Source organism: Tauraco erythrolophus, chromosome 3 (genome assembly GCF_009769465.1).
Source record: "Tauraco erythrolophus isolate bTauEry1 chromosome 3, bTauEry1.pri, whole genome shotgun sequence".
Classification (NCBI taxonomy): Eukaryota; Metazoa; Chordata; class Aves; order Musophagiformes; family Musophagidae; genus Tauraco; species Tauraco erythrolophus.
Genome location: NC_141467.1, coordinates 25,789,292 through 25,816,094, shown reverse-complemented (window position 1 = coordinate 25,816,094; position 26,803 = coordinate 25,789,292). Strand labels below are relative to the sequence as shown.

At 68.6% G+C, this 26,803-nt stretch overlaps 3 protein-coding genes across 4 annotated transcripts in view; 1 reads left to right on the top strand and 2 right to left on the bottom strand.

The window, feature by feature from the left end:
• The first annotated feature begins 553 nt into the window (after window positions 1-553).
• On the top strand, window positions 554-13,737 carry DCAF8 (DDB1 and CUL4 associated factor 8). The gene is given in 14 exon segments (XM_086609072.1): window positions 554-631; window positions 5,460-5,530; window positions 5,613-5,902; window positions 5,904-6,294; window positions 6,776-6,909; window positions 7,194-7,288; window positions 8,818-8,928; window positions 10,188-10,260; window positions 10,975-11,032; window positions 11,192-11,299; window positions 11,772-11,902; window positions 12,949-13,068; window positions 13,161-13,277; window positions 13,365-13,737. Coding segments are annotated over 13 exon segments (1,791 nt in total). The 5' UTR covers window positions 554-631; window positions 5,460-5,481; the 3' UTR covers window positions 13,479-13,737.
• A 1,990-nt stretch (window positions 13,738-15,727) lies between these two features.
• On the bottom strand, window positions 15,728-16,965 carry PEA15 (proliferation and apoptosis adaptor protein 15). 2 transcript variants are annotated; one of them, XM_086609070.1, is made up of 3 exons: window positions 16,794-16,965; window positions 15,999-16,154; window positions 15,728-15,805 (listed from the first exon to the last, which is right to left on the bottom strand). In XM_086609070.1, the coding sequence occupies exons 1-3, from the start codon at window positions 16,963-16,965 to the stop codon at window positions 15,741-15,743; spliced, it is 393 nt and encodes a 130-aa protein (XP_086465196.1). In that variant the 3' UTR covers window positions 15,728-15,740. The 2 variants fall into 2 exon arrangements, with proteins under 2 accessions (XP_086465196.1, XP_086465197.1); XM_086609071.1 differs by having other exon boundaries at window positions 16,860-16,965.
• Window positions 16,966-20,647: 3,682 nt separating this feature from the next.
• LOC147528972 (calsequestrin-1-like) overlaps window positions 20,648-26,803 on the bottom strand; it is a 7,209-nt gene continuing 1,053 nt past the window's right edge. The window contains 10 exon segments of the mRNA XM_086608924.1: window positions 20,648-20,794; window positions 21,020-21,094; window positions 21,191-21,291; window positions 21,374-21,428; window positions 21,535-21,580; window positions 22,646-22,737; window positions 22,816-22,889; window positions 23,160-23,351; window positions 23,419-23,503; window positions 23,917-24,160. Coding sequence (XP_086465050.1) covers window positions 20,648-20,794; window positions 21,020-21,094; window positions 21,191-21,291; window positions 21,374-21,428; window positions 21,535-21,580; window positions 22,646-22,737; window positions 22,816-22,889; window positions 23,160-23,351; window positions 23,419-23,503; window positions 23,917-24,160 — 1,111 coding nt within the window.

Below are 26,803 nucleotides of genomic sequence, written 5' to 3'. Positions count from 1 at the left end.
CCCCCGGAGGGTCACTGCCTTTGAGGGGGGTCTGCGCTGCCCCCGGAGGGTCGCTGTGCTTGTGGGGGGGTCCCTGCGCCTTTAGGGGGGGTCCCCGCTGCCCCCAGAAGGTCGCTCTGCCTTTTGGGGGGGTCCCTGCGGCCCCCAGAGGGTCGCTGTGCCTTTGGGGGGGCCCTGCCGCCCTCGTGGGGGTGTTGTGCTTCGAGCAGGGTGCTGGGGTGGTCCCTGCTGCCCCCAGGCTGGTCCCTGTCCCCTCTGTGGGGGGCACCGGGGCACCGCTGCCATCCCCCCGAGTGTTGCCCTCCTCGGGGGGTGCTGAGGGTCCTTTCCCACCCCCAGGGCTCCTTCCCTGTTGCCCCCGTGGTGTCACGGTGCCCTGGGGGGGCACTGGGAGCCCCTCCCAACCCTGGAGCTGGGCCCGCTGCCTCGGTCATGGGCGGGGGGCTCGGCTGAGGGTCCCTCCAGCCCCTCAGGTCCAACCTCGTTGTCCGGGGCCTCCGTGCCCCCCTCCCTCCCAGGACAGGCCCCGCTGTCCCGGGGCGCTGCTGGGCTTTAACCTGTCCTTCCCGTCAGCCGCCAGCGGATCTCCGGCCAGGCCTCGGCACTCGCTGCCCGCGGCACCGCCGCACAGGTGAGTGGCCGTCCCGGGTCCAGCGCGCGTCCCTCCTGCCCGTCCGTCCGTCCTGCGCGCGGCACGGGTGGGCGTTCGGACCGTGTCTGCCTCGGTCACCTTCGCGATGCCCAGTTACTGGTGTCGGTGGTGTGGCCCTGGGCTCTGCCAGCGGCTTGCCCCTCTGCTCCGGTGGGATTTCTGCTGCCGGCCGGGCTTTCCTCAGCCTCAGGACCACCACGTCCCCCTGGCACTGGCCAGGGAAGTGGCGGTGCTGCGTGTGCGGGTGGTCAGTGCTCGTTACCCACGACTGGTTAATTAGGCACGAAGCGGGTTCGTGCCGTCCCGCCAGGCGCCGGGGAAGCCGTGGCTGTGCCGCGGGGTGGCCGGGAAGAGCGATGGGGAGGTGGGTGCTGCGGGACGCAGCAGAGACGCTGCTGTGCCCAGGATGCCCGTTCCAGACCTCTGTGTCATTGCGAGCAGGAAGCTGCTTAATTAGTGTCGGCACCGGGACCTGCCGGGCTCCCGGGTGGGTTTGGGATTAACCGGGGCTCTCCTGAACGCCGCCCATGTCTCGGCAAACCGGAGGTGCCGGCCAGCCTCTCCCTGGCAGCGGGCACTCGGGGCAGAAACTCGCTCGTCATGGGAGGTTCACTGGGGGTATGAGCCCCCCAGCAGCATCTCGGGGGGGGGAGGGCTCCTCCGCAGCGCGCACACGCGCTCGCCTCCGGCCAGGTCCCATTGGAAAACTTTCCTTAAATAGAAGAGGCTCAGCCAAGCCCGGAGCGACGCGAGCATGGGAGGGACCTGGTGCAAACGCGGGCACGAGGCTGTGCCACAGCGTCCCACGGGCATCTCGGTGTGCCGGGGCGTTGGAAACCGAGGCGAGGGGCACTCGGTGGGTTGAAAACACCCTGTGCTGGTTTCTGGCCCCGCTGCTCCTCTGCTTTATCCCGAAGGCCGCCGGGCGCCGCGGAGCCTGGCTGTCCGGTGTTTATACAGCTGTGTAAACATTTTGGTGACAGATCGTTCGGGGACGGAGCGGTGGTGACCGCGGCGTTTGCAGCCGTAAAGCGGCTGGTTGGCGGGGCCGAGTCCTGCGGGTGCTGCGGAGGGGCACCGAGCGCTGGCACGGACGGATGGCTGATCCCAGGTGGAGCGGGGCCAGTGTCCCGCATCCTGCTGGCTCGTGGCGATACAGGTTGGGGTGGCAGCTCGGGACGGAAAGGGCCGTCTCCTGGGCACGACCGTTTCGGTTGCTGACTGGTGTCGCGCTGGTCTGGGGGCTCGGAGCCCGGCGAGGCAGCGGGGTGGCACGGCGACGTGAGCCCCGGCACGCTGTGCCAGCGAGGTGCTGAGCCCCAGGCGCTCGCTCGGGGGCCACGGCCGTTCCTGCCACGGGAGGAGGCGGCAGCACCCACAGCTCGATCCCGGCAGCACCGTGCCGTGGCAGCACCCACAGCTCGATCCGGTGGCAGCCGGAGGCCGTGGCATACGGAGGGATATTTTTAGGGCCCTCACAAGGGTGCCGGAGAGTCGGGCTTCAAGCATGTGAAGCTGGGAGCGGTGATCCTGTCCAGATGTGGACTCCAGAGAACTCCAAAACCCACGTGTTGGCTCCGGGCACAGCTCTGCGTGGCGCACGGCAGCCAGGCTGGGTTCACTGGCACCGGCCGCGCACCCCAAGGCACTGCTGCCTTGGCACGGAGAGCAGGCCTGGCGCCGGCGGGCGGTGAGGGGCTCAGATCCCTCAGTGGGGGCGTGGGGCTCCGCGGGGCTGACCACATCCCGGCTCGCTCCGGTCCGCGCCGAGCGGTGTCTCGGAAGCGATACCTTCGGTGCCATCTGCGTTTCCAGCCGCCGGTAGCTCAAGCGTGGGGCTCCCCGTGTCTGCCCGCTGCCGGTTCGTCCCTGCCTGAGCCCTCGAGTGCCACCGGCGCGCCGCGCCGCGGGGCTGCGTGCCTTAATCTCCGTGCCACGTGAGCGGCTTCGGTGCCTGTGAGCGGAGCTGGTGGGTGGCTGCGGAGGCTGACGCAGAGCTGTCGGAGCCAAGCGCCCGGCCCGGCCGTCCATCGGCACCGGGCAGCTGGCACGGGCTGGCATTGTGCTCCCAGGTGTGGAAGGTGATGAGGGAGCCTGGTGTCCCCCGTGGCACCCCTGGTGCTGCCGGAGGCCACGTCTGTCTCGTTACGGTGCCCGTTGTGGGCAGATGCGACGCGAAGTTGGGCTCGTTGTTTGGTGACGGGTTCCTTTCCTCTAAAAGCGCGCTCCTCGCCAGGCCGCCCTGCCGCGGGACGGCGTTAACGGCACATCCGAGCAGGTAACTTGGCGGAGGAGAATAACTACCAGCGGGCAAAGTCCCAGCCTGGTTCCTTGTGTAGGTGCAAAGGCTCTCCCGGCCCCTGGGGTTGGCAGTGCTGCCGGGGGGTGAAAATCGACCCGGCGACGGACTTTCCGATCTAACGACCGGAGTGACGCGGAGTTAGGCTGTGCCGAGCGCGGCGGTGTTTGGAGCTGTTCCGTAGTCACCCGTCACGACGGGCACCGCACGAGGGACGGAGTCACCTCGCTGCTCAGAGCAGTAAAGTAAAACCAGTCCTGCCCCAGCTTCACCCTGATCTTGCCCACCTCCCGCAGCCCCCGGGGACAGAGCTGGGCACGGGGCACCGTCTGCGGCACCGCGAACTCGCCCCCGCTGCGCGGTGAGTAATCCCCTCGTACGGCTGAGCGTTGGCACTTGGTGGGAGGCGAACACCCACTCTCCTCCCCGCCATGCCGGTGGCTCACGTACCGAGAGCTGCTGGTGCTGGGGGGACCAGCCTGGCACCACTCCCCTGCTTTGCTTCTCAGCCCTTTCCTCCTCCTCTCCGCAGTATCGGTGTTTTTAACGGGATTGGCACGGGCTGGCAGTGCCAGCTGGGGAATAGTTGAAACTGAAGCTGCAGAAAACACTTTTATCTTTTTCCTCGTCGCCGCACGAGCGGCTGCGGCTCGTGGTGTTTTCAGCTGCATGGACTCAGTTCCCTTATAAACACCCCTGCGCTGCCAGAGCTGTTATCGCGCCTCGGCCGGGGCCAGCCCGGCTGCCAGCGCCTTCCCGGGGCACTCCCGCAGTGCCATCAGGCGGTGGCAGTGCCGTCGGGCAGCGGTGGTGGCCCCTGCAGCTGTACCGGTGGGCTGGCAGCTTCAGTGAGCCCCGCTCGCCTCCGGCATCCCCCGTTTCTTGGGGGGAATCGGGCTGGGCCGGGGCTGGCGGTGACGGACCCAGCCTGGGCAGAGGCTCCTCGGGGCTCCGCTGGCGTTAATTCCCGGTGTAACGAGGATTAGTCCCCGGAGCGTTTGCTGTAATCGGAGTTAATGATGTGCTGGCTGCAGCTTTTGCCCGGGTGTAAATGGGCAGCGTTCAGCAGACTGCCTGGCACTGGTTAGCAGCGGGCAGCTGAAGGGTGTGGAAAAGTCGGGCTGGAAGTAGCAGGAACGTAAAGAACGAGCAAAGCGGAACTAAAACGTTGGGCGGTGGGTTTTATCCCCCCTGCACCCTGGCAGAACCTCGGCTGTTGGCGACTGACGTGTTTTCCTCCCGCTGTAACCCGGTGCGGTGGTGCCGGCAGGTGCTCTCGCCAAAAGCCGCCGGCGGCCTTCGGCAGGTGCCGGGCACCACGGTCCCGGGGGTGTCCGCAGCCCCCGGGCACGGAGGTGGCTCCGCTTCGTGGCCCCGTGGAGCTGCCCCTGCGGCAGGGGGGAGCCGGGGCCGCTCTGGATGCCGGCCCCGGATGCAGCGGGGCCGGTGCTGCTCCTGCAGCCCATGTGCCCCCTCCCCACCGCGGCTGGCACTCCGCTGCGAGGGCTGGGAAATGCCCGGCAGCCAAAAGTGCGCTCGCCTTTGGTTTGCCACGTGCTCGTGAGGAACTGGCGAACCTCTCCTGGAGCAAGTGGAAATGCCAGGGAGCTCCTGGCCCCGCCGCCTGGCTCTGCTCTTGCCCGCTGCTCTGGAGGAGCAGAGTTGGGGGTGCCAAAGCCAAACCTGCTCCTGGGGGAGGCTGGGCGGGCGTGCAGGGGTGCCGTCGTGTCTGTGGCACGGAGGAAAACGTCCCCTCAGTGATGCCAGGAGGATTTTGTGCCCAGGAAGGTGTTTGGAAACCTGTCGCTGGGGTTTAGGGAACCTCGAGCAGCGTCTAAGTGGCTGCCCGCAGTCCAAAGGTGCCAAGAAGTCTCTGGCTGCCTCCCCGACCACCTTCCCTTGCCTGCCCGCCATCCGAGCCCCGCTCCTGCCTCCCTGCCCGCCCCGCGCCAGGGGTGTCTGCCGTGCCGCTGCATTGCCGTCGGAAACCGCTGGAGTCAGCGCCGCCTCCTTCCCCTGAGCCTGCCCGGGGGCTGCCCATCGGGAAGCGCCCGGCTTATCGCCGGAGGTGAAGCGGGGAGCGGGCGCAGGCAGCGGGACCCGGGACCCGTCCCGTAGGGCAGGCGGCACGACAGGTCACGGATCCGCTTCCCCGCGAAGCCGGCGGCATCCGGGCAAATGAGAAACTGGAGAGGGGCTCAGGGGATGGCACCGGGCGGCCTCGTTACCCGGCTGCGGGCACCTCCGTGGGGCCAGGGAACGCTTCCGTTCGCGCTGCTTTTGTTGCCGTGCGTCGAACGCGGTCACCGCGCCCGTAGCCGCGTGCGTGCCGCTCGCTCCGCTGGTTGTGTTTTCCCTTCGGGAGCGGTGCTTTCCAGGCCAGCCTGCCATGCCGCGGTGCGCGCGCGGCTCCGCCGACGCGGGGGACAGGCCAGCACGGCCCCGTCTCAGCAGACTGGCCGTGCCAGGGACGCTCCAGCTTCTGCTCTCTCCCTCTCTCGCACGCAGGGTGAACGCTCCGGAAAACGCAATGTCGGATAAAGGGAGCAGCATGGAGGGGAAGACGGACATAGTGAATGGTAAGGGTGCCGGCAGGGACCGGGCTCCCCGTGCCTGGGGTCTCCCTCCGGGGAGGCTCACGGCGTTGTCTGCACCACGCAGGCAGCTTGTCCAGCAGCCCGGAGGAGATGTCAGCCGAGGAAGGTCGGGAAACCTCCTCCGGCATCGAGGTGGAGGCCTCCGACCTCAGCCTGAGCCTCACGGGAGACGACGTGGGGCCCAACCGCACCAGCACGGAGAGCCGGGACACGGACACGGAGAGCTCGGGGGAAGAGAAGGACTCTGACAGCATGGATGACACGGGTCACTACTCCATCAACGAGGAGAACCGTGCCCTTGACCGGTCGCACTCGGAGGAGGAAGAGGAGGAGGACGAAGAGGAAGAGCAGCGGTCCCACCGCCGCGCCCAGCGGCAAGCGTGCCAACCACGACCAAGACTCCTCTGATGACGAGCAGGCCCTGGAGGACTGGGTGTCCTCGGAGACGACGGCGCTGCCCCAGCCCCGCTGGCAGGCGGTCCATGCCCTCCGGGAACGGGAGCTGGGCTCCAGCACCCGCTTCGTCTACGAGGCCTGCGGGGCCAGGGTCTTCGTGCAACGCTTCCGCCTCCAGCACGGCCTGGAGGGCCACACGGGCTGCGTCAACACCCTGCACTTTAACCAGCGCGGCACGTGGCTGGCCAGCGGCAGCGACGACCTCAAAGTGGTGGTGTGGGACTGGGTCAGGAGGCAGCCGGTGCTGGAGTTCGAGAGCGGCCACAAGAGCAACGTCTTCCAGGTGAGGAGCGCCGGGGAGGGGCGCTCGGAGGGCGGGGGGTGATGGGACACCCGATTTCTGCCGGGTGGATGCTGTGCGGGGCGGGAGAACGGCGCCCAGCCCCGGTGAGCAGCAGGTTCAGGAGCAGCCACGGGCAGGAGCCGTGTTCGGAGGCGGCTGTGCCATGCCGTGCCATGCCATGGCGGGCAGCCTGATGCGTGGGCAGCGCCGCGGCTCTGCCACTGCCAGAGGGGCCTGGAGGTTTGGGCTCTGCTGCTCGCGCCGCACAGCCCACACTTGGAGCGGCGCCGGCACCGGCCAGCGTCTCTGCCAGGCTCCCAGGTCTCCTTCCTCACCAGGAAGGGCTGGGAGGATTCCCAGGAGAGCGTGTGGGGCTTGCTGGGGTCAGGCAGGGGTGCTCCCCTCGGTTCCTCTCCTGTTCCACCCCGTTTCCATCCCGTGTGCCAGCATTGAGAGCCGCCCCTCCGCTTGCTCTCTTCCAGGCCAAGTTCCTCCCCACAGCGGCGACTCCACCCTGGCCATGTGTGCCCGGGACGGCCAGGTCCGGGTTGCCGAGCTCTCCGCCACCCAGTGCTGCAAAAACACCAAGCGCGTGGCACAGCACAAAGGAGCTTCGCACAAGGTGAGCCCCGACCGGCCCGCGCAGGGGGTGGCAGCGGGGCACCCCCGGGGCACCCGCTCACCGACTGCCCGCAATCACGACGGCAGAGTCGCTGCTGTGGAGGGACCGATTCCTGAGGAGGGTCTCGGTGTCCGGCAGAGCAGAGACGCGAGCGCTCGGGGGGGGGTATAGGGGGCTTGGTGCTGCGTCGGCTCCCGTTAATAGCCGAGAGTTTGCTGGGAGAAAGGGATCTTGTCACTGTGTTGGGTAAAAAGGGAACCAATGCCCGAGTATTTATCTTCCAGCTGGCCCTAGAACCGGATTCTCCATGCACTTTCCTATCAGCAGGTGAAGATGCTGTAGTCTTCACCATCGATCTGAGACAAGACCGGCCCGCCTCGTGAGTATTTCTCTACCCACTCCCGTTGCCAGGACTGGGAAAGCTCCAGAGGGAGATCCGGGGTCTCGGGGGGCTGCCCCGTGAGCGGGCAGCACTTGGCTGCGTAGGGCTGAGGGTCCTGCTTGTGCACGTGCCCATTCAACGGGCATAAAGTCGGAAAACGGATGTTTTTTGGCTTTCAAGTGGTGGTATCTGTGGTCAGACTGGTGACCAGTCAGGGGCTCGCTGTCCCACGTGAGGGTACAGCTGTGAACCGCGCCGACTAGAACCCTGGGCCTCCCCGGATGGGGAGCAGAGACGATACCGGTGTGGCAGGTCCCCGTGCCCGCGCGGCTGCCGAGGGCTGCCCATCCGGCACCCGTTTGCCCGTCCCGGGGGCAGCGCCCGGGGTCCCGCGCTCCTCCTGCGCGGTGAAGCGGCTGATGAGTCACGGCTGAAATCCAGCGCGGAGCTCACGGTTCGCCTGACTCGCTCGTCGCGTGAGCGCCATTGCCGTTAATTGGAAAACAATAATTAAGCAAGCCGCCGCGCTGCGCGTGCCGGATCTCAGCCCGTAGCACCGAGAGATCCGTCGCTTCTGACGAGCTTCCGAAAGAAACCCGCGGCGGGCGTGCCAACAGACGCCCGGTTTTGACACCGTGGTGCTTTTCCAGTACAGCCACGTATTATTTGGAAGATGATCCCGCTTAAAACCGAGAGCCGAGCCTCGCCGCCCCGCTCCGGCGGCTCGGCTTCACGTGTGCGCCAGCGCTTTTGTCTGAACCCGGCTGTTTCGTAACCGGGACAGAAGCTGCCGGGGCGTTTCAAAACAGCCGCATTTAATCCCCATCCCCGCTCCCCCCCCCTGTTTGCCAGCTCTGTTTGGAGAGGAGCCCGCTGGCAGGGGGCTGGCGTGGCTCTGTCCCTCCGGCTTTGCCAGGCTCCGCGCCGCTGGGGCGGGCTCGGCGCTCGCGGGGAGTCGGCACCCTGTGAGCGCGCAGCCGCTCTGCGGGGGGGGGTTTGCAGGCAGCTCCCGTCCTTCGTTAAGCGGAACGGTGTAATCAGGGGGAAGACGAGCTTTCGAGCCGGCTGCTCCTTCCCGAGGACGTGTTCGTGTCTGAAAGCCGGAATATGGAGCTCCTGGGGAGGGGGGATGGCGTGTGTCGGAGCTCGTTGGAGCTGGGCTTTAGTACGGCGAGGCGGGCAGGGAAAAATGACAGCGGAGCGTTTGTGCTCCGGAGCTAATCCCCTGCTGCCCGTGCGGCTCCGTCGGGCTCCGGTTTGGGCCCCGACACCCGTCAGCCGTTCCGGAGGAAAACGCCAGGGAATGATTTCACTCTTGGAGTCGCAGGCAGAGCGTGCGCTCACTCCAGCTGGGAGGCTGAACTGGTTGGGGCTTGGGTTTGGTTTTTGTTGGTGTGTTGTTTTTTTTCTGGGAGTGAGTAAGAGACTCGCCGAGCTCCTGCTTTTCCCATCTGGACCCTGTTTTGAATTCGAGGTGGAATTTTTTTTTTTTTTGTGTTGTTATTATTTTTCCTCATCTCTTAAAGGAAACTGGTTGTGACAAAGGAAAAGGACAAAAAAGTGGGGCTGTACACCATCTACGTAAACCCGGCCAACACTTACCAGTTTGCTGTGGGAGGCAGAGATCAGTTTGTCAGGTGAGTCTGTGCTGGGGGCCCAGACTGAGCCCCCAAAGTGGACTTGAACATCCCGTGGGGGCTCCGTCGGCACCGCCACGATCCCCGAAATCTCTGCCGTCCGCCCCAGAAACGCTTCGGTCACTAATGCCTCCTCCACCGCCTGGTCTCCCGTAAGCGGCGGGAACACACGGGGATTAACGGAGGAGGATTTGGATCCTTTGATGTTTAGCCCTGGGATCCGCTGTCCAGCCTGCCCAGAAGCCGGGAGGTCCTTCCCTCGGGAACCAGCGATGCTCTTAACGAGCTTCTGATAAACCTCCCCTGGTCCCCAGCCCGTGGGTGGTGCCCGGTGGGCATCAGAGATGAGTTAAGGCTCGGGGAAGGTCTCGGTTCCAGCGGGACCGAGCACCTTGAGTGACAAACGTGTGTCTGTCCCCTCGGCTCCCCGCGCCAGCGCAGGGCTCCCCCGCAGCCGCTGGGTTTTACTGGGCAACTCGTGCGGCCTCTGTTTTGGGCAGAGGCGAACGGTGCCCGCGCCAAGCCCGCCCGCTTCCCGGCTCCCCGAGAGCCAGCGGAGACGGCGCCGCTCGGCTCCCCCAGGACGCGCAGGGGCCGCTCCTCGGGGAGTGGGAAGACGCCGCCGCCCCGCAGCCGGGATCGCTGGCGCGACGTCGGCTCCCCGGAGCGCCAGCCACGCGGCTGGCTGGCATGCCGGCAGCGGCTCCTGGGGCGCCGGGCGAGGAAGCGCTTAACACATGGGCTCGCAGGCTGCTCAGATGGCAGCGCCAGTGCCACCGCAGCTCGGTGGCTTTCGGAAGAGCCCAGGATCGTTGCTCAAAACACAACCGCCCCTCCGTGCCACTCTCTGCCCTCTGTGTCCAGGTGCCTCCTCTCCCCTCGGTTTCCCTGGCATCAGGGATGCTCGGAGAGGTTGGGGATGCCAAGGAGCCCGAGCCAGCCGAGGGACGGGCACGGTGGGGCTCACGTCCCCCTGGCAGAGCCCCGAGCACAGGTTGCAGCCTGTGCCCTCACAGGCTTTGACGTTGTCCCGCGCCACCGAGCGATGCCTCCGATGTAACGAGAGGTGACATTAAGCTGCTTTGGCCCAGACTTGTGCCAGTCCGGCCGCTCGCAGGTCTGCAGATCCCTCGGCGAGGGCCGGAGCCTCTGGCGGGCATCGGAGCAGGTCGTGGTTTCAGAGCCGGCCATCCGTGCCCATCGGCTCGGCATCCCTCGTGTCTCGAGTGAGTGCCAAACGCCTGCCGTCCTTCCCGCAGGATTTACGACCAGCGGAAAATAGATGAGAATGAGAACAACGGCGTGCTCAAGAAATTCTGCCCTCACCACTTGGTAAGCGGCTCGATTTCGCGGCGCACCGGCGCGGTGGGCAGCACCAGGGGTCTCTCCCCTGCGGCGACGTGGCATGGGAGAGTTCGTGAGTGGGTGGACTGGCAGAGGACATCCCGTGGTGGCCGTCGGCTCTCGGCTGCCTGCGTGGGCGGGTGGCAGCTCTGCCGCAGCGCTGTGGCTCGCGTGGCCTGTGTGCCAGCGCCGAGCCTGGCACAGGGTGGGCAAACCTGGTGGGGAACTGCGCCCGCTGCGGGGTGAGCGATAGGCAGCTGGGTCTCCTGCCGGCAGTGAGGCTGTCCATGCCAGCCTTGCCAGCAGGACCAGCCTTTGCCCAGCACCCGTAGCCGGGCTGGTGCCGGCAGCGCCCGCCGTGGAGCGAGAGCCTGGGATGGGGCCTGGGCAGACCTCACCGCCCGGGTCTGCGGAGCGCTCCCTTGGGAGCCAGGCGTAGGAGCGGCCGAGAAGTGCTGCTGGCCAAGCCTCTCGCAGGCTTCCTGCCTGGAAAACGGCTCCAGAGGCCGAACAAACCGCCTGGGCTTTGGTTTTTTCCTTGACCCAAATCTTCCACTGTCCGTAACGTCCCACCTCGGCGTCGGAAGCGGCAGAGCAGTCGCTCGCGCGCCGAGCTCGCTACCCGGGCACGTGGCCGGCGCAGGGGTGCCGGCGCGCTGCGGGAGGAGGAGGTGGGAGCGGAGCTGTCTGTGCTTTCCCCAGGTGAACAGCGAGTCCAAAGCCAACATCACCTGCCTCGTCTACAGCCACGACGGCTCCGGTGAGTGACCGCCCTTCCCGCGGAGGCGATGCTGACGGGCGAGTCGCGGGCTGTGGGGCAGAGCGCCCGGGGCGGGGGGGTTTGCGGCACACCCACCCCGGCAGAGAGACCACCTCCGGGTGCTCCCTGCTCACACCCATCTCTCCCGTCCCACGCCAGAGCTGTTGGCCAGCTACAACGACGAAGACATTTATCTCTTCAACTCCTCTCACAGCGACGGAGCAGAGTACGTCAAGAGGTACAAGGGACATCGCAATAATGCCACTGGTGAGGACCGGCTGGGATGGCTGTCGGGGTGGGACCCCCCCAGCAGGCAGCATCCCCCACCGCGGGGGCTCCGGGGCTCTCCCCAGGCCACCTGCAAAGCCCCCCCCCACGTCCCCTTCCGCAGCCGAGCGCGCTGCCCGCACCCCGGGGGCGGCGTGGAGCGTGGCTTCCCCCTTCTGGCACCCAGACTGGGCTTGGGTGGTCTGGAGGTGGGGGGCTGTCCCAGAGCCACCCGGAAGAATAATCACCTGCTTGGAGCTGGTTCCCGCAGCTCCCAGCGCTCCTCTTCCTCTCCAAGACCCTTCGCCCAAACTCGGCGGTGCGAAGAATGAGCCATTATGTGTCTGGGGACGGAAGGGATCCGCGCCCGTCACCCTGGCAACTCGCCGGCTGCCAGGCAGGAAGCGGATTCCTGGCAGGGAGCGCTGCCCGGCTCCTGATGGCCTCCGGCCGCTCGTTCCTCTCCTTCCAGTGAAAGGCGTCAATTTTTACGGCCCGAAAAGCGAGTTCGTGGTGAGCGGCAGCGACTGCGGCCACATCTTCCTGTGGGAGAAATCGTCCTGCCAGATCGTGCAGTTCATGGAGGGCGACAAGGGCGGAGTGGTGAGTCCCCGCCGGCACGAGCCGCTTCCACGTGAATTTGCCGTCGCTTTTCCTGCTTTTTCTACCAAAAAGGGCTCCCGGTGCCCCACCTGCGGGGAGCTCGGCACCGATCCGGCCCGGGGAGCGGCAGCGGGGACGGTGCCTCGAATGTTTCCTGGCACACGAAATCCCTCGAGGATTTCACCCGGATGCCCACGGGGTGCCTGGCACCGAAGGAGGGGTGAGGACATCGGAGCTGCGGCTGTCCGGGATGGGGGCACCCGTCTCCCCCTTCCCCTTGTCCCAGCGGGGCCGCGGGGGTCTGCGGGGAGAGCCGCGCGCTCCCACGCCGGGTCCGGGCGCAGCTGCATCCTCCACCCCGTCGCGTCCGGGAAAGGGACGCAGCTGCGCCGGGGCCGGCCCTGTGCCGAATTTCCCAGGCTCCGGCCGGCGACGGTCGGGTCCCAGCGGCCGCTGGTGGCGGGATCTGTGCCCGGTTTCGGCTCGGGGCTGCCCTGGGCTCGGAGCCAGCGGGCGCTCGGTCGAACGCATCGCCGCGCAGTCGGTACCTGTCCCCAGCGGGCGCAGGGTTGGGAGGGGACGGGATGTGCTGTTGCAGGCAGATGGGGGACAGGTTTTGGGTGGGCATCGGGCAGCAGGTGCCCAGCTGGCATGGGGACGGGTGGCAGAGCCCTGCCTGCTGCTCCCTCCCGCTCCTGGCCGAGCCGGTCCCCGCTGTGCCGCTCCTCCGCCAGCCCCACAGTCGCCTTTTGTCTGGGTGGCCGCGGCACCGTGCCAGCTCCTGGCAGCTGCTGGCACTGCCATCCGCAGCCAGCAGAACCAGTGCGGGGCTGGATCCGGCCCGAGGACCTCCCTGGCAGCCGAAGCGCCCTGGGATGGACGCGGCCCCTTGCCCGGTGGGCTCCCCACTTTCGTTGCACCAGGCTCGGTGCCCTGTGAAATATTTGGGTGTACCTTGAATTTTGGGGCTTGCTTGTAGGGGTGGGGTGCCGGGGTGGGTTTGGGGTGACCTCCCCCCGCTCTCCCCCCAATTCTCTCCCCCCCAGGTGAACTGCCTGGAGCCCCATCCCCACCTCCCCGTCCTGGCCACCAGCGGCCTCGACCACGACGTCAAGATTTGGGCGCCCACGGCGGAGAATCCCACCGAACTGACCGGCCTCAAGGAGGTGAGACCCAGAGGGTGAGGTGGGGGTGGGTCAGGGGGCTGCGGGCCCCCGCAGCCCCCCTGACCCCCCCCCCCCACCTCATTTGGCCCCAGGTGATCAAGAAGAACAAGCTGGAGCGGGACGAGGACAGCCTCCACCACACCGACATGTTCGACAGCCACATGCTCTGGTTCCTCATGCACCACCTGCGACAGAGACGCCACCACCGGGTAGGTGCTGGGGGGTCCCCTCGGTGTGTGTGTGTCCCCCCCACCCATCCTCTTTGCCTCCAGCTCCTTCACCTCCTTTGTCCCCAGCGCCGAAGAGAGCCGGGAGCACCGGACGGCGACTCGGACGAGTCTCCCAGCTCCTCCGACACCTCGGACGACGAGGAAGAAGGGCCGGATCGGGTGCAGTGTATGCCATCGTGAGCCCCCCCCAGCCGGGTGGGGGGCTCTGGGCACGCATCGTCCCTACTAACACTTTGAGCTTTGTATTGACTTGTTAAGGACCCCCCACCCCTCCCCTTCCCCCCTCCTCATCCTCGCAGCTCCCCCCCCGCCCCCAGACCACCAGGGGTGGCACAGCCTCAGCCCGGGGGTCCTCTCCCTCCCCAGGAGCCACGCAGAGATGGGGGGGGCCGGGGGATTTTTGTACTAACGTGGCCCCCTGGTCCCCTCTCCTGCTTTTCTGAGGCGGGGGGGGAACCCGGCCCCCTCCCTGGCACCGGCCCTCACGCTCTTCAGGGCTCCCCCTTCCCTGGAGGCTCCTACCCCCCAGGGGGGGCTGCATCCCCACCTCCCTCCCTCCCTCCCCCCCCCCCGGGGGTGTTTGCAGAGAGATGCTTGTCTAGTTTGTACATATCAGTGATTTGCACTTGGTTTGGCCCTTCTCCGCCCCCCCCGGCCCCCCCCGGGGCAGCGGCCGGAGCCCCCAGGAGCCAGGAAGGTCCTTCTATTTTCTGTTACTTTTAAGGAGATCTCTTCTGGGGGGGTGGGAGCGGCGGCGAGGGCCCCCCATCACTGTTAGAGGCCTAATTTTATATGTATTAAAACCAAATCGAACTTGGATGTTATCAAGTTAAAATTATTGTAAAAGTTTGAATATATATTATATATAAATGCAATAAAAGCCAACGGAGAGAGGCGGAGGGCTGCGTGTCCCCTTCCCCATCCCCCTCCCCACGCTCCCCCTGGCCCCAGGCCCCCCCCCCAGCCCCAGGGAGAGCGTGTATCCCCCCCCCCCCTTTCAGAGGGGTGTATTCTGCCCCTTTTGTGCCCCGTTTTCACCCAAACGCGCCCCCCACAGAGCCACGCGACCCTCCAGAGCAGCTTTCATCTCCATCTGTTTATGAGAGATCTGTACACAGTCAGCACGGTCGGGGGGGGGGACGGGGATGGGGGGGGTAGAGGGGGCAGGGAGGGGGCACACCAGAGGGTCACCTCTCTGCCCCCCCACCAGGATCTCACGGGGGGGGGTGGGGGGTGGGGAGTGGGTCCCGAACAGTCATTTTTGCAACAAAAGACACAGTTTTTTGGGGAAACGAATGTGGTCCCTGTCCTGGAGACAATAAATATGGGGGGGGGGACAGGACAGGACGGGGGGGACACAAGAGCCGGCGGCCGCACACAGGCGCTCTGCGGGTTTTAGCTTTTATTAAATAAAATATATTAACATATACTCTCTCCAGTGGCCCCCCCCCTCGCTAGCCCCCCCCCCCCCCAGGTTAGTAGCTAGAGCTGAACCCAAAGACCCCCCCCATGCACTCACTAAAGGGGGCTCTGCCTGTTTTCCCAGTCCAGTGACCCTCCCTCCCAGTATGGCACTGGGGGGGGCTGGAAGGACACACCCTGCCCCCCCTCCCCCCCCCCCGGTATCTCTGGCTGGTTTGGGGGGCTGCCAGTTCTGCACCCCCCCACGCAAAGTGAGGGTTTGGGGGGTCCTTCCAATGGAGATTTCCCTAATGCCTGGGGGGGGGAATCTGGGGTGTTGGGGGGGTCTGGGGTATCCACCCCCCTCGCCCTCCTCAAACATCACCGCCCTGCACAGAGGCTCCCACTGCCTCCCCCCCATGTCACCTCCTCATCCCCCCATCCACCACAGCCCCCGGGGGGGGACACACTGCAGACGTGCCCCCCCCTCCCCGTGGGGCTGAGTCCTGACAAACTCACCATCCTCCATCCCGCCTGGGGGGGTCAGCACAGACCCCCCCCCACCTCAACCTTGCTGCTCGCCTCCCTCCCCACCTGCCCTGTCCTTCATCCCCGTGCCCCCCCCCGTGACACTCACTTGGGTCCCTGTCCCCAGCACTGCCCCCCCCGCCTGGCACTGGGGTGGGGAGTGGTCCCGGTGCCCATCACCCCCCCACCCGCAACTTGGGCCGGGGAGGGGGAGGGGGTCCCTGTTGCTGTTGTCCCCCCTCCCAGTGAGGGCTTTGGGGGGGGTCCCCTGGGAATAGCAAAGCGCCCACCCCCCCAACACACGCACACCCACACGTGCACACCCACGCACACGCAGAGCCGCCCGGCCCCGGCCCCGACTTGGGGGGGGGGGCGTTAAGACTTTGTTAGTGACCGTGCCGGCCGCCCCCCACCTGCCCACGTCCCGGGGCCAGAGAGGCAGCAGGGGGACACAGGGGGTGGGGGGCCACAGCCTTCCTCCTCCTCCTCCTCCTCCTCCTTCTCACCCCCCACTCAGGCTTTCTTGGGTGGGGGGGCCAGTTTGATGATCTCCTCTTCCGAGGGCTGTCGGATGATGTCTGCCGAGACACGGTGGGGGGGGTCAGTGGGGCCTCTCCCTGTGTCCCCCCCATCCAAAGCGATCCTGTCTCTGCCCTGGGGTCCCTGTCCCTGCCCTGGGGGTCCCTGTCTCTGCCCTGGGGTCCCTGTCCCCACCCTGGGGGTCCCTCTCTCTGCCCTGGGGGTCCCTGTCCCGGCGCGGGGGGGGCTCACCCTTGTACTTCTTGGCGCTGGGGATGCGGGTGAGTTTGGTGTCCACCTCGTCCTCCTCGGAGATCTTGAGGACCTGGGTGCGGTACTGCACCACCATGGTCAGCAGGTCGGGGCGGCGCGAGATCTCGAAGATGTGCTCGATGTAGGACAGGTTGTCTGCGGGGACGGGGACACGCGTGGGGCCACGGTGATGGGGACAGACTGGGACAGGGGACGGGAGCAGGTAGGGATGGAAGCCAGGGCAGGGGACAGGGGATGACAATCCCAGGGGACAGGGACTGGAGTGGGGACTGGAAAAGGGGATAAAGGACGGGAATGAGGGCTGGGATGGGGACCAGAAGCACCTGGCAGGGTCTGGGGTGGGGACTGGGGCAGGGGACAGGGACGGGGACCGAGGCAGGGACTGGGAGCAGGGCTGGCAGCAGGTGACAGAGATGAGGAGCAGGGACAGGGACTGGAACCGGGAGTGGGACAGGGATGGGGATACAGATGGGAGAAGCCAGGGTGGGGACCACAGAGGGCAGGGACAGGCACAGGGGTGTGGACCAGGGCAGGGGACAAGGACAGGCACCAGTACGAGGGACTGGGATGGGGACCAGGACAGGGCAGAGGGCCAGGTCAGGGCCAGGGGTCATGGACTGGGACAAACAGGGGCCAGGGACGGGACAAGACCCCAGGGGACAGTTGATGGGGACAGGGAGCGGGGCAGGGGCCGGGGTGGAGACCAGGACAGGCATCTGGGGACCAGGGGAGGGACAGGGACGGGCAGGGCCACCCCGGGGGGAGGGGTCTCACCTCTGTCCAGTTTGCTGTGCTTCTCCAGGAAGGCGAACCAGTGGTGGCTGGTGGCGATGGCCTCGCTCTCCTCGCTGGGGATGTCCTCCTTGCAGGCCGACTTCAGCTGCTCCAGGTCCTCGGCCGTGATGTTCTGGGCCAGCTCCTCCAGCAGGCTGCGGTACTCGGCCATGGCTGGCACCACTCGTGTCACGAGCTGCCCGGCCTCAGCCGCTGCCCCCCCCGGCCCCCCGCCCGCCGCGGCGCCAGGCGGGCTCCGCTGGCCCGTGACTCATGTGATGCTCACGGGATGTGACAGGGACGGGGGGGACGGCGGGACCCGCCGGGCGCTGGCGGCGGCTGCTCTGCTGCGTGTGCCCCCCCCCAGCACGGGGGAGCCTCGCACACGCGCCCCGGCCTTGCGCAGCCCCCCCCCCCCCATTGCATGATGCTGCCTGCACACACACTCTGGCTTTGCAGTGATCCCCCCCCTCTTTGCACGCACACTGCCCTTGCACAGACCCCCCCCCATCGTATGGTCTGACCCCCCCCCCACCCTGGCACGGCACAGCCCCCCCCTTGCACACTCACCACATCCCCCCCCTCCTTGCTCTGGGCACCCTGGGGCGCGGGGCTCGTGGGGGGGGGGGGGGACCGGGGGCACCCCCAGCGCCAGGCTTGGGTGGGGGTATGTGGGGAGGGCAGAGTCGGGGCTGGGGGGGTCACACGCCGTCCCCCATCTCCTGTTGCACCTCGGTCGCCATGGCGACCGCTGCCACCCACCCCAGGGATGCGGTTGCCGTGGCGATCGCAGCACCCAGCCACCCTTCGGGGTTCCTCCCGACTCCCTCCCCGGTGGCAGCACCCATGGGTGCTGGGGGGGGGGGGGGGCCGGGACCCGGGCACCCCACGCGGGCCATACAGACACGGGGGGGGGACACACGGACACAGACACGCTGCTACCCACCGCTCTGCTCACCCCCGGCACGTGCACGCATGCGCAGCCCCCCCCCCCCCCCCCGCACACGCTCGTGCCCACACCCGTAAACACCCCCCCCACGCAGACACCTGCACGCGCAGGACACCCACCCCCCCCACACCCCCGCTCGCACACGCGCTCCCGCGTGCCCCCCCCCGCGCACACGCGTGTCCCGGCGCTGTCCGGCCCCTTTAAGGCGGCCGGTGACTCAGCCCTTGGCCCGGACGCCGGGTCCTTCCGGACGGGGGGGGGGGTGGGGGGGGTGGGGGCAGGGACCCCCGCCCGCCGGGGCCGCCTGACCGTTCTCAGGCCCGACCGGTCCGGTCCGGCCCGGATGCTGAGCCCCCTCCCCCCCGCGCCCGCCCGGGAGGGGAGGGATGCCCAGGACCCCCCCGCGGGACCCCCCCTCAATTCAGTTTTCCCATGCAAAGCCCCTCATGAATATGCACGAGGGGCGTGGCCCGACGGGGGCCCATTCACAAGGGCGGGCGGGGGGCGGTGGCGGGGGGGGGAGGGCGCCTAATCCCGCCGCGGGGTGGGGGAGGACACGGGGGGGCAGGACACGGGGGGGGCCGGTTCCTTCCCGCCTTTGTCTCCCCCGCTCCAGCCAGGTGCGGGGGGGGCGAAGGGGGGGGGGGGCGCTCCCGCAATCACTGCTTCCCTCTCGTGTTTTTTGGGGGGGGGCGCGATAGCGGGACGGGGACAACGGGCCTTTGTGCCGCGGGGAGCAGCGCAGCGCGGGCCGGGGCCGCCCCCGCCGCCCCCCCCCCCGTGAAACCGAGTCACGGCCCCGCGGCCCCCGCCCTGAGCCACGGGCACGGCCCCGCCGCGGGGGCGGCGGCACGACCCTGCCCCGGGGGGTCCCACCGTGCCCGCGGTGGGAGCAGCATCCCCCGGGACGCACATCCCACATCTGGGGCACATCTGGATGCGCCCCGCCCCGCCCCATGCCTCAGTTTCCCCATGCGGGGCCGTGCGGAACCTCCGTGGGCCGGAACACCAGGAGCGGGGGGGGGGGGGCGATGAGTCGTGGCCCCCCTCAGCCCTCCCCGTCCCGGGGCCGCGGGGCGGAAGAGGCGGCTCCGCCACCGTCACGGCCCAGTTCGGCCCCAGTTTCGCCCCGGTCGGGCCCAACCCGGCCCGGAGGCGCGTGACCTCCTCCCGCGCCCCTTCCCACTCGTGTTCCTCAGGAATCCGGCCACGTGCAACACCCCCCCAACCCCCCCCCAGCACCCACTCGCGGCGGGGACGCTCCGCCCGGGAGAACGGGTGGCATCCCGGTGCTCGGCTGGGACCGGGAGGCACCGTGGGGGCGGCGCGCGGGTCGCGGGGGGACCCCGTGCCCCACGCGGAGCGGGTGGCATCCCTGGGGGAGGTGGGACACGCCGGGTGTCGCGTGGGGATGGGGGATCCGGGGGGGGGGGGGCACCGGGTGGGGATGAGCACCGGGACCGGGTGGGGATGGGGGCCCCCTATCCCGCGTGTCCCGCGTGGGAACCGGATGGCACCGCGTGGACTGGCGGGCCCGGCCCCCCCCCCCCCCCCCCCCCCCCCCCCGCCCCTTTCTCGGGTCATGGGTTCGGGCCCCCCCAAGGGAGCGAAAGGGGAAGTGGAAGGGGCGGGCGGGACCCGCGGCGGGGGGGGGGGGATGGCACCGATGGAGGAGGTGGGGGGGTGGTCCTGGCACCCCCGATAACATCGGGGCCGTTAACCCCTTCCTGGTCGCGGCGGGATGTGCCGGAGGGGGGGGCATCACGGGTGGGGGCACTGCCCTTTACCGGAGGGGGGGGGAAATTACCGGAGGGGGGGTGTCTGCTACCGAGAGGGGTGTCTAGTACGGGGGGGGGGGGGGAGGTGTTCTACTACCGCGACCCCTGCCCGGCTGAGGGGATCGGGACCGGGACCGGATGGAGGCGACCGCCGCCGCCTCCATCCGGTCCCGGTCCCGGTCCCGATCGCAGTCCCGGTCCCGGTGGCCGGTCGGGGCCTTGGTTCCCCGCGCAGCCCCGCACTTACCGGCCGGCTGGGGCGGTGCCGGTGGCGGTGGCGGAGCCGGTGCGGCCGCTCGGTGTCTCGGCGCTGCCGCTCTGAGCAGCGGGGCGGGGCGGGGCGGGGGGCGGGGCTTATCCGGGCGGGGCTGAGTGGGCGGGGCTTGGCGGGGCGGGGCGGGAGGGGTGGGGGCTGGAGGAACCGCCCCGCCCCACGGGGACCGTATTTGGGTGGGGGCTGGCGCGGACACCCGTACGGGCACCCACGGACCGTGCCGTGGGGGGGGGGGGCGCTGATCCCCATCCACCCTCGTCCTTTTGGGGTCCCCCAGCGACCCCCGGTGTCACCCCAGGCAGGAGACGCGGTGAGGGGCACCCACGAGTGTCCACGTCCCCTGTGGGTGTCACCACCCCCCCCAGGAAGCCCCAGGGAAAGCCCCCCCTGGGGATCACCCACCGGGGATACCCCCAGGGCAGCTGCACAGGGATCTCGGGAGCTGGGGGGGGGGGGGGGGCGGGGGTCATCACGGGGGTCTCCTGGGGCAGGGAGCTTCCACGGGGACGGGGCTCGAGCTGGGGGGTCCTGCACGGGGATTTGCACGAGTGCGGGGGTGGGGGTTGCACCAGGAGATCCCCCCAGAGCTGCCACTGGGATCTCACGGGGGGGGCTTCCGGGGGAAGGGGGGGGCTTTTAGGGGCCGATCCCTCAGGATGCTGCACGGGGATCGTGCACGAGGAGGGTGACAAGGGGACATCTCGCATGAGGGATGTCGCACGGGCATCTCGCCTGCGCCCGGAGCATCTCCAGCCCCCCGGGTCCCAACCCCCCCCGCGACACAGCCTGGTTCTTCGGGGACTTTAATGGCTGGCACAGGGCCGGGGCCGGGAGCGGGGGCCCAGCACAAGGCCTAGTTGTCGTTGTCACTGTCGTCATCATCGTCATCATCATCCTCAGTGCTGATCTCTCCCGCCAGCACGTCCTCGATCCACTCCCCCAGCTCCGCCGGCCCAGGCAGGTCGTCCCCATCTGCCATCTCCAGCCACACGCTGTCGGCCTGGGGACAGGGGTCGGGGGACGTGGGATGGGGTGGGGGACACCTGCTGTGGGAGGAGGCAGGGGACACCTGGGGTGGGAGGGGTGGGACCCACGGGGGACGGGACCCCGACTCCCAGGAGCTGCCTTTGAGACCCACCCGTGTGATGAGCCCGTCGGGACTCAGCCCCCAGGGCTGGCTGGCACGGGGGGGGCCATGCCGAGGGTCCCGGCGGGGGACACTCACGTCGGTGACGTTGACCACCCCGATCTGGGGCCGGGACAGGTCGATGTTGAAGATTTTCTCCCAGTAAGCGACGAGCTGGTGGGGACACACAGGTCAGCCCCCCCCCCAGGCCCACCCCACGGTGCTGGGGGGGTCGTGGTGGGGTGTCCCCCCCGCCAGGGGAGCCGGTACCAGCGGGAAATCCTCGGGGTCAATCCAGAGGATGCTGAGGTTGGGGTTGTCCGTGTTGTCCCGCGCCACATCCTAAAGGATCTCCAGGAACTCAAACCCGTCTGGGGGGAAGGGGGTGAGGGGTGCCAGGACCCCCCCCCCGAACCCCCTGACCACTGCCCGGCTCCCTCAGCCCCCCCTCACCCGGATCATCCTCCTCTGCGAAGGCCACGATGTGGATCCCGTCCATGTCATCCTCCTGGGGGCACATGGGCACTCCGGAATGGGGAGGGGGGGTCCTCAGGGTGGGGGGGGGGTCAAGGTGATGGGGACAGGACCCCCCATCCCTGTCCCCCCACACTCACCCCGGTCTCGTACATGCTCTTGGGTTTGAGTTTCCGCAGAGTGGCCCTGCGAGATGGAGGGGGGCAGTGAGCAGCACCCCTAAACCTGCCCCCCCCCCCGGACGCTGCCCCCCCCCAGGGCTCTGCTGTGCAGCTGCGGGGGTGCTCAGGTGTGGGGTGCAGTGGCTGGCGGGGGCAGGACACCCGGGCTGGCACTGGAGGGGAGGCAGGGCACAGTGCCAGGGCTGAGCCCCCCCGGCACCGCTGGCAGCTCGGGGGGGACCGTGGAGGGTCCCCCCATCTCCTGCAGGATTGAGGCCGCAGCAGGGGGGGGGGTTGATCCGGGAGGGGGATTAATGCTGTGGGAACATCCAAGCAGTGCCCAGGCATTAACCCTGCCCTGCCCGCGCTGCTGGGACCCCTAGGGGTGTGGGGGGGCTCGGCTGCCTCACGGCTCACCGACACCCCCCCGAGGAGAGAGCCTTAGGGCCCCCCCACCATCTGCTGAGGCCTCGTGAACTCGTGTCACCCCAGGGTTGTCCCCAGCAAAGCTGTTGGGGAAGTGGGAGGCTGCCAGGCCCGGACGGGTGGGGAGGGGAGGGGGGGGTGGGGGGTGGGCGAGGGCCTCACTGCTCACCGGGGCCCCCCCCGCCCTGGGAATCCCCCATCCCTGAGGCTGCTTGCTGCCCTGGCAGTCACCCCCCATGGCAACCTGTCCCCATGGCAACTTGTCTCCATGGCAACCATCTCCCCATGGCAACCTGTCTCCAAGGCAACTAGCTCTCCATGGCAACCATATCCCATGGCAACCACCTCCCCCTGGCAACCACCTCCCATGGCAACAACCACCTTCCCGTGGCACTCCTCTCCCCATGGCAACCACCTCCCCATAACAATCACACCCCATCGCAACAACCACCTCCCATGACAACCATATCCTATGGTAACCGCTCTCCATGGCAACCTGGCCCCATGGAAACCACCTCCCCATGGCAACCTGCCTCCCCATGGCAACTATATCCCATGGCAACAACCACCTCCCATGGCAACCACCTCCCATGGCAACCACCTCCCCATGGCAACCACCTCCCCTGGCAACCTGTCCCTATGGCAACAACCACCCCATGGCAACCACTTCTCCGTGGCCAATACCTCCCCTGGCACCCCACCCCCCAGCTCATAGAAATGGACCTCGTTCAGCTCCAGGCTCAGCTTCCGGGCGGCCTGGGGGGGGCCGGGGGTCCCTGAGCCACCCATGGGTGCTGACGGGGGTGATCCGGCCCCCCCGACCCTCGCCCCTACCTTGCCGTTAAAGGTGGCGAAGAAGAGGATGTAGGGGTGAAACTCCGCTGCCGCTGCCTCGAACGCCCTGAAGTCTGGGGGAGGCGGGATGGGTCCTGGTGCTGGCACCGGGTGCCAACACCGGGCACCGGATACCGGCACCGGGTACAGACACCGGGCACCGGCATCCCCAGCGCGGGTCTGTCCCAGAACATCCCAGGTCCCACACATGCCCCAGGTTGCCCGGATCAGTCCCTGGTGTCCCCGTGGAGGGAGGGATGACGGATGAGGGACGGGAAGGATGGACTGGGGGCTGTGGCCGGGGGGGGGCACACAGGGGGGCACAGCGGGGCTGCCCCACGTACGCTCCGAGTCCTCGTTTTTGAAGTAGCCGATGAGTTTGGGGTCACCCTCGATGTTCTCGAAGGCCTGGAGCTCGTGGTCGCCCTCGATGAACTCTACCAGGTCCTCCAGCACCCGGGGGGTGGGGGGGTGGCACCGGGGACCGGGGACTGGCTGGGGGGAGTGTAGGGGGACCCCGTGCCAGGTAAGGAGATCTGGGGGGATATCGCTGTGCCTGAGGGGTCTCAGCTGCGGGGGGGGGGCAGGGGGTGTCACCCTTACCCAGCTTTTTGGCCACAGCCGCGTCCTTCTGGGAGTCAACGAGGCCGAAGCCCACACCCTTGTCCTCCGGCACCTGGGCTGCCAGCTGGGGGGACACCACGCTGCGGGCACCTGCCACCAGACCTGTCCCCCCTTGCCAAGCCAAGGGTCCCCCAGGATCCCCAGTCTGGCTGTGCCCCCCTCCTCCATCCCTCCTTCCATCCATCCCCCCCTGCCCACGCTGGTGGTCCCAGAGGGTGCCAGCTCCGGGGGTGGATCCCCACTGGCAGCCGGTGTCCCCACGGCCGGTGGCACTGGCAGCATCCCCTGGTCCCCACCAGTGTCCTCAGTGCCACACAAGTGGGGTGCCCATCCCCTGGTCCCCACCAGTACCCCTCAGTGCCACACAGGTGCTGGTGCCCCAGCGCTGGTGCCCATCCCACCAGCAGCCCCTGGTCCCGATGGAGTCCCCAGTGCCAGGTGGGGTGTCCCACCCCCCGGCCCCCCCCCCGGGCCCACCTCCAGCACCAGCTCCTCCATCTCGCGGTGCCACTGGGCCGCCCAGTCGCCCTGGCCAGGGCACTGGTGGAGCAGCGCCAGCACTGGGAACCGCTTCAGCATCGCCCGGTAGTTCTGCGGGGTGACGGGCAGCACCCGATCCAGCTCGTCGCGGGTGGGGAAGTCCAGGCCCCCCCCCGGCCCCCCCTGAGCCCCCAGCCCCCAGCAGCGCCAGCACCCACCACCCCCAGACCCCCATCGCCCACTGGGAACGGACAGACGGACAGGGAAGGACACGCGGACGGGTGGGTGGGTGGGTGGGACTCACGGACTTGCAGAGGGGGATGGAGAGACGGGGCTGGGACTGACGGACAGCCGGGGACGGACGGACGGACAGAAGGGGACAGGACGGACGGACACACAGCCGGGGACGGACAGGCGGCCCCGGGGACAGACAGAGCCCCCCGGGCTGGATGACAGCGGGAGGGGGACAGAAGGACACAGCGCTGGGGACAGACAGACGCCTTCGTGTGCAGGGACAGACAGACAGAGCCCAACTGGGACCAGCACAGGACACGGACACGCAGCCCCTGCCTGGCCCCCGGGGGGGGCACACGGACAGACCCGGCCCCAGCAGGAGGGACAGACGGACACAGAGGGGGACACACAGACACACGGTCCCTTCCCAGCCCCAGAGTGGCCGAAGGCACAAAGGGGGGGGGGCAGTGGCACCCTGACCCCCTCCGCATCCCCCCGGCCGCCCCCCCCAGCGCAGGGTCGGGCTGGGGGGGCTCAGCCCCGTCCTCTCCCGCCTCTCCGGCCCCGCTCCAGCTCCATATTAAGAAAGGGAAGAGAAGCTGGCGGGGGGGGGCCGGGGGGGCCGCGGCTAAAAATAAGGAGCCGAGCACGGGGTGACCAGCTCCGGGCACCAGGGACACTGTGGGGACCGGGGGCCTGGGGTCCGGTCCCCAGTGGGTGCTGGGGACCCCCGGGTGGTGGTGGGATCGGGTGACCACCCGCTTTGCTGACCACTGGGAAGTGGATCCCCCCGGGCTGGGGGGGGGCAGACCCACCATGGGCACCCCCAGGGACGGAGGGGGCTCTTCCCCCAGGCTGAGAAGCCATGGGGGCCAGGACCACCGTGCCCGTGGAGGTGAGGTGGCTGGGACCCCCATGCCAAGGGCCATGGGTGCCCAGGACTCCCATGCCAAGGGCCGTGGGTGCCCAGGACCCCCAATGCCAAGGGCCGTGGGTGCCCAGGACCCCCAATGCCAAGGGCCGTGGGTGCCCAGGACCCCCATATCAAGGGCCGTGGGTGCCCAGGATCCTCCATGCCAAGGGCTGTGGGTGCCCATGACCCCCATGCCAAGGGCTGTGGGTGCCCAGCAGCCCAGCGTGTGAGGAATTGGGGTGCCCAGGACCCTCACATGCAGGTGCCAGGGGTGCAGGGGGTCCCCGTCCCCCCACCCCGAGCCGCCTCGTGCCCAGCCCCGGGTCCGGGTGACCCTCACTCCTTATTTTTAACCCCCGGTGACACCGAATCCAGCGGCGAAATCCGACCGGGGCCGGGCCCTGCCCCCCCCGTGCCCCCCCGCACTGCTGACTCAGCACGGCCAGGGCACCCCAACCCCCCCGTGGGACTCACACCGAGTCCCGCGAGGCCCCGGGGGGGTCACCCTGTGTGGCGGTGGGGGGTCCCCAGGGTGCCAGTGGGTTATTGATACCCCACAGCTGCCCAAATGTGGGGGCTGAGAAATGAGGGGGGGACACGGTGGGGGGACCCCAGGGCGAGGGGGCAACCGCCAGGGGACAGTGGGCGCTGGGGAGCGGGGGGTGGGTGACATGGGGACACAGGGGGGCACATGGGGACACGGGGGACATGGAGGGGATATGGGGGGATATGGGGGGATAGGGGGGGACGTGGGGGGGAACCGTGTAACGAAGGAGCGACATGGGGTACTGGGGGGGTCACAGGGGGACATGGGGGTGGGGGGGGCAACCAGATTCCATCCCTCCCCCTGTGCCCTGCATCCTGCCCGCCCTTGCTCCCTTTGCCCCCTGTCGTGTCCCAATGCCCCTCCCAGCACCCCCTGCCCCCAGCACAGACGAGGGCATGAAGGAGTTAAACTGGTTTATTGCTCTGAAAATGGGGGGGGGGTCTGGGGGTGTGGGGTGTGTCTGGGTGCCTCATGGGGGGAGCAAGGAGTGCCCCCCCCCGCACTCCTGGGTCCCCCCGGGCCGGGGGTCCCGACCTGCCCCCCGCCGTGCCCGTCAGTGCCAGCCCCGAGGTTAGTAGGGGGGTGAGGGGGGGTGAGGGGGGGGCCGGGGGGGCCGCACAGGCACTTAGTAGTAGGTCTCCTTCTCCACCCACCCTGCAAAGGAGCAGGAGTCAGGGGGGGCGAGAGGGGGGCGCTCCCACCCCCTGGGTGCCCCCCACCCCCTGGGTGCCCTCCACCTCTCCGGGGTACCCCCTCTCCCATGGGGGCTCCCCATTTCCCTGGGTCCCCCCAGCCCCCTTGGGTGCTCCCCATGCCTTTTGGGTGCCCCCCCCACTTCCCTGGGTGCCCCTCCCTCCCGGGTACCCCTTAACACCCCCCCCCCCACTCCCCCAGTGCCCCCCACTCCTCTGGGTGCAGGTGCTGGTTTGGGGCAGTGTCTGCTTTGGGGGGCAGTGGGGGGGGGGGGGGCCCGAGGGGCTGTGCCAGCTGGGGGGAGGCACTGGCTGCTGCGGGGGGGGGGGCAATGGTGCCTTCGGGGTGCCCAAAATGGGGGGGATTGGGGGGGGCACAGTCAATACTGGGGGGTTTGGAGGGGCTGTGCCTGAAATGGGGAGAGAGCGGTGCCCACCCTGGGGGGGGCAATACGGGGGGGGGGTCGGGAGGGGCTCACTCACCGCCAGGGGTAGCGG

What these genes read in the sequence shown, in the direction of transcription:
- PEA15 (XM_086609070.1), bottom strand. Translation starts at nt 16,965, where the DNA reads ATGGCCGAGTACCGCAGCCTGCTGGAGGAGCTGGCCCAGAACATCACG. An exon ending in GCACAGCAAACTGGACAGAG is followed by an intron (nt 16,155 to 16,793) that starts GTGAGACCCCTC and finishes CCGTCCCCGCAG; the next exon opens with ACAACCTGTCCTACATCGAG. An exon ending in CAGCGCCAAGAAGTACAAGG is followed by an intron (nt 15,806 to 15,998) that starts GTGAGCCCCCCC and finishes GTGTCTCGGCAG; the next exon opens with ACATCATCCGACAGCCCTCG.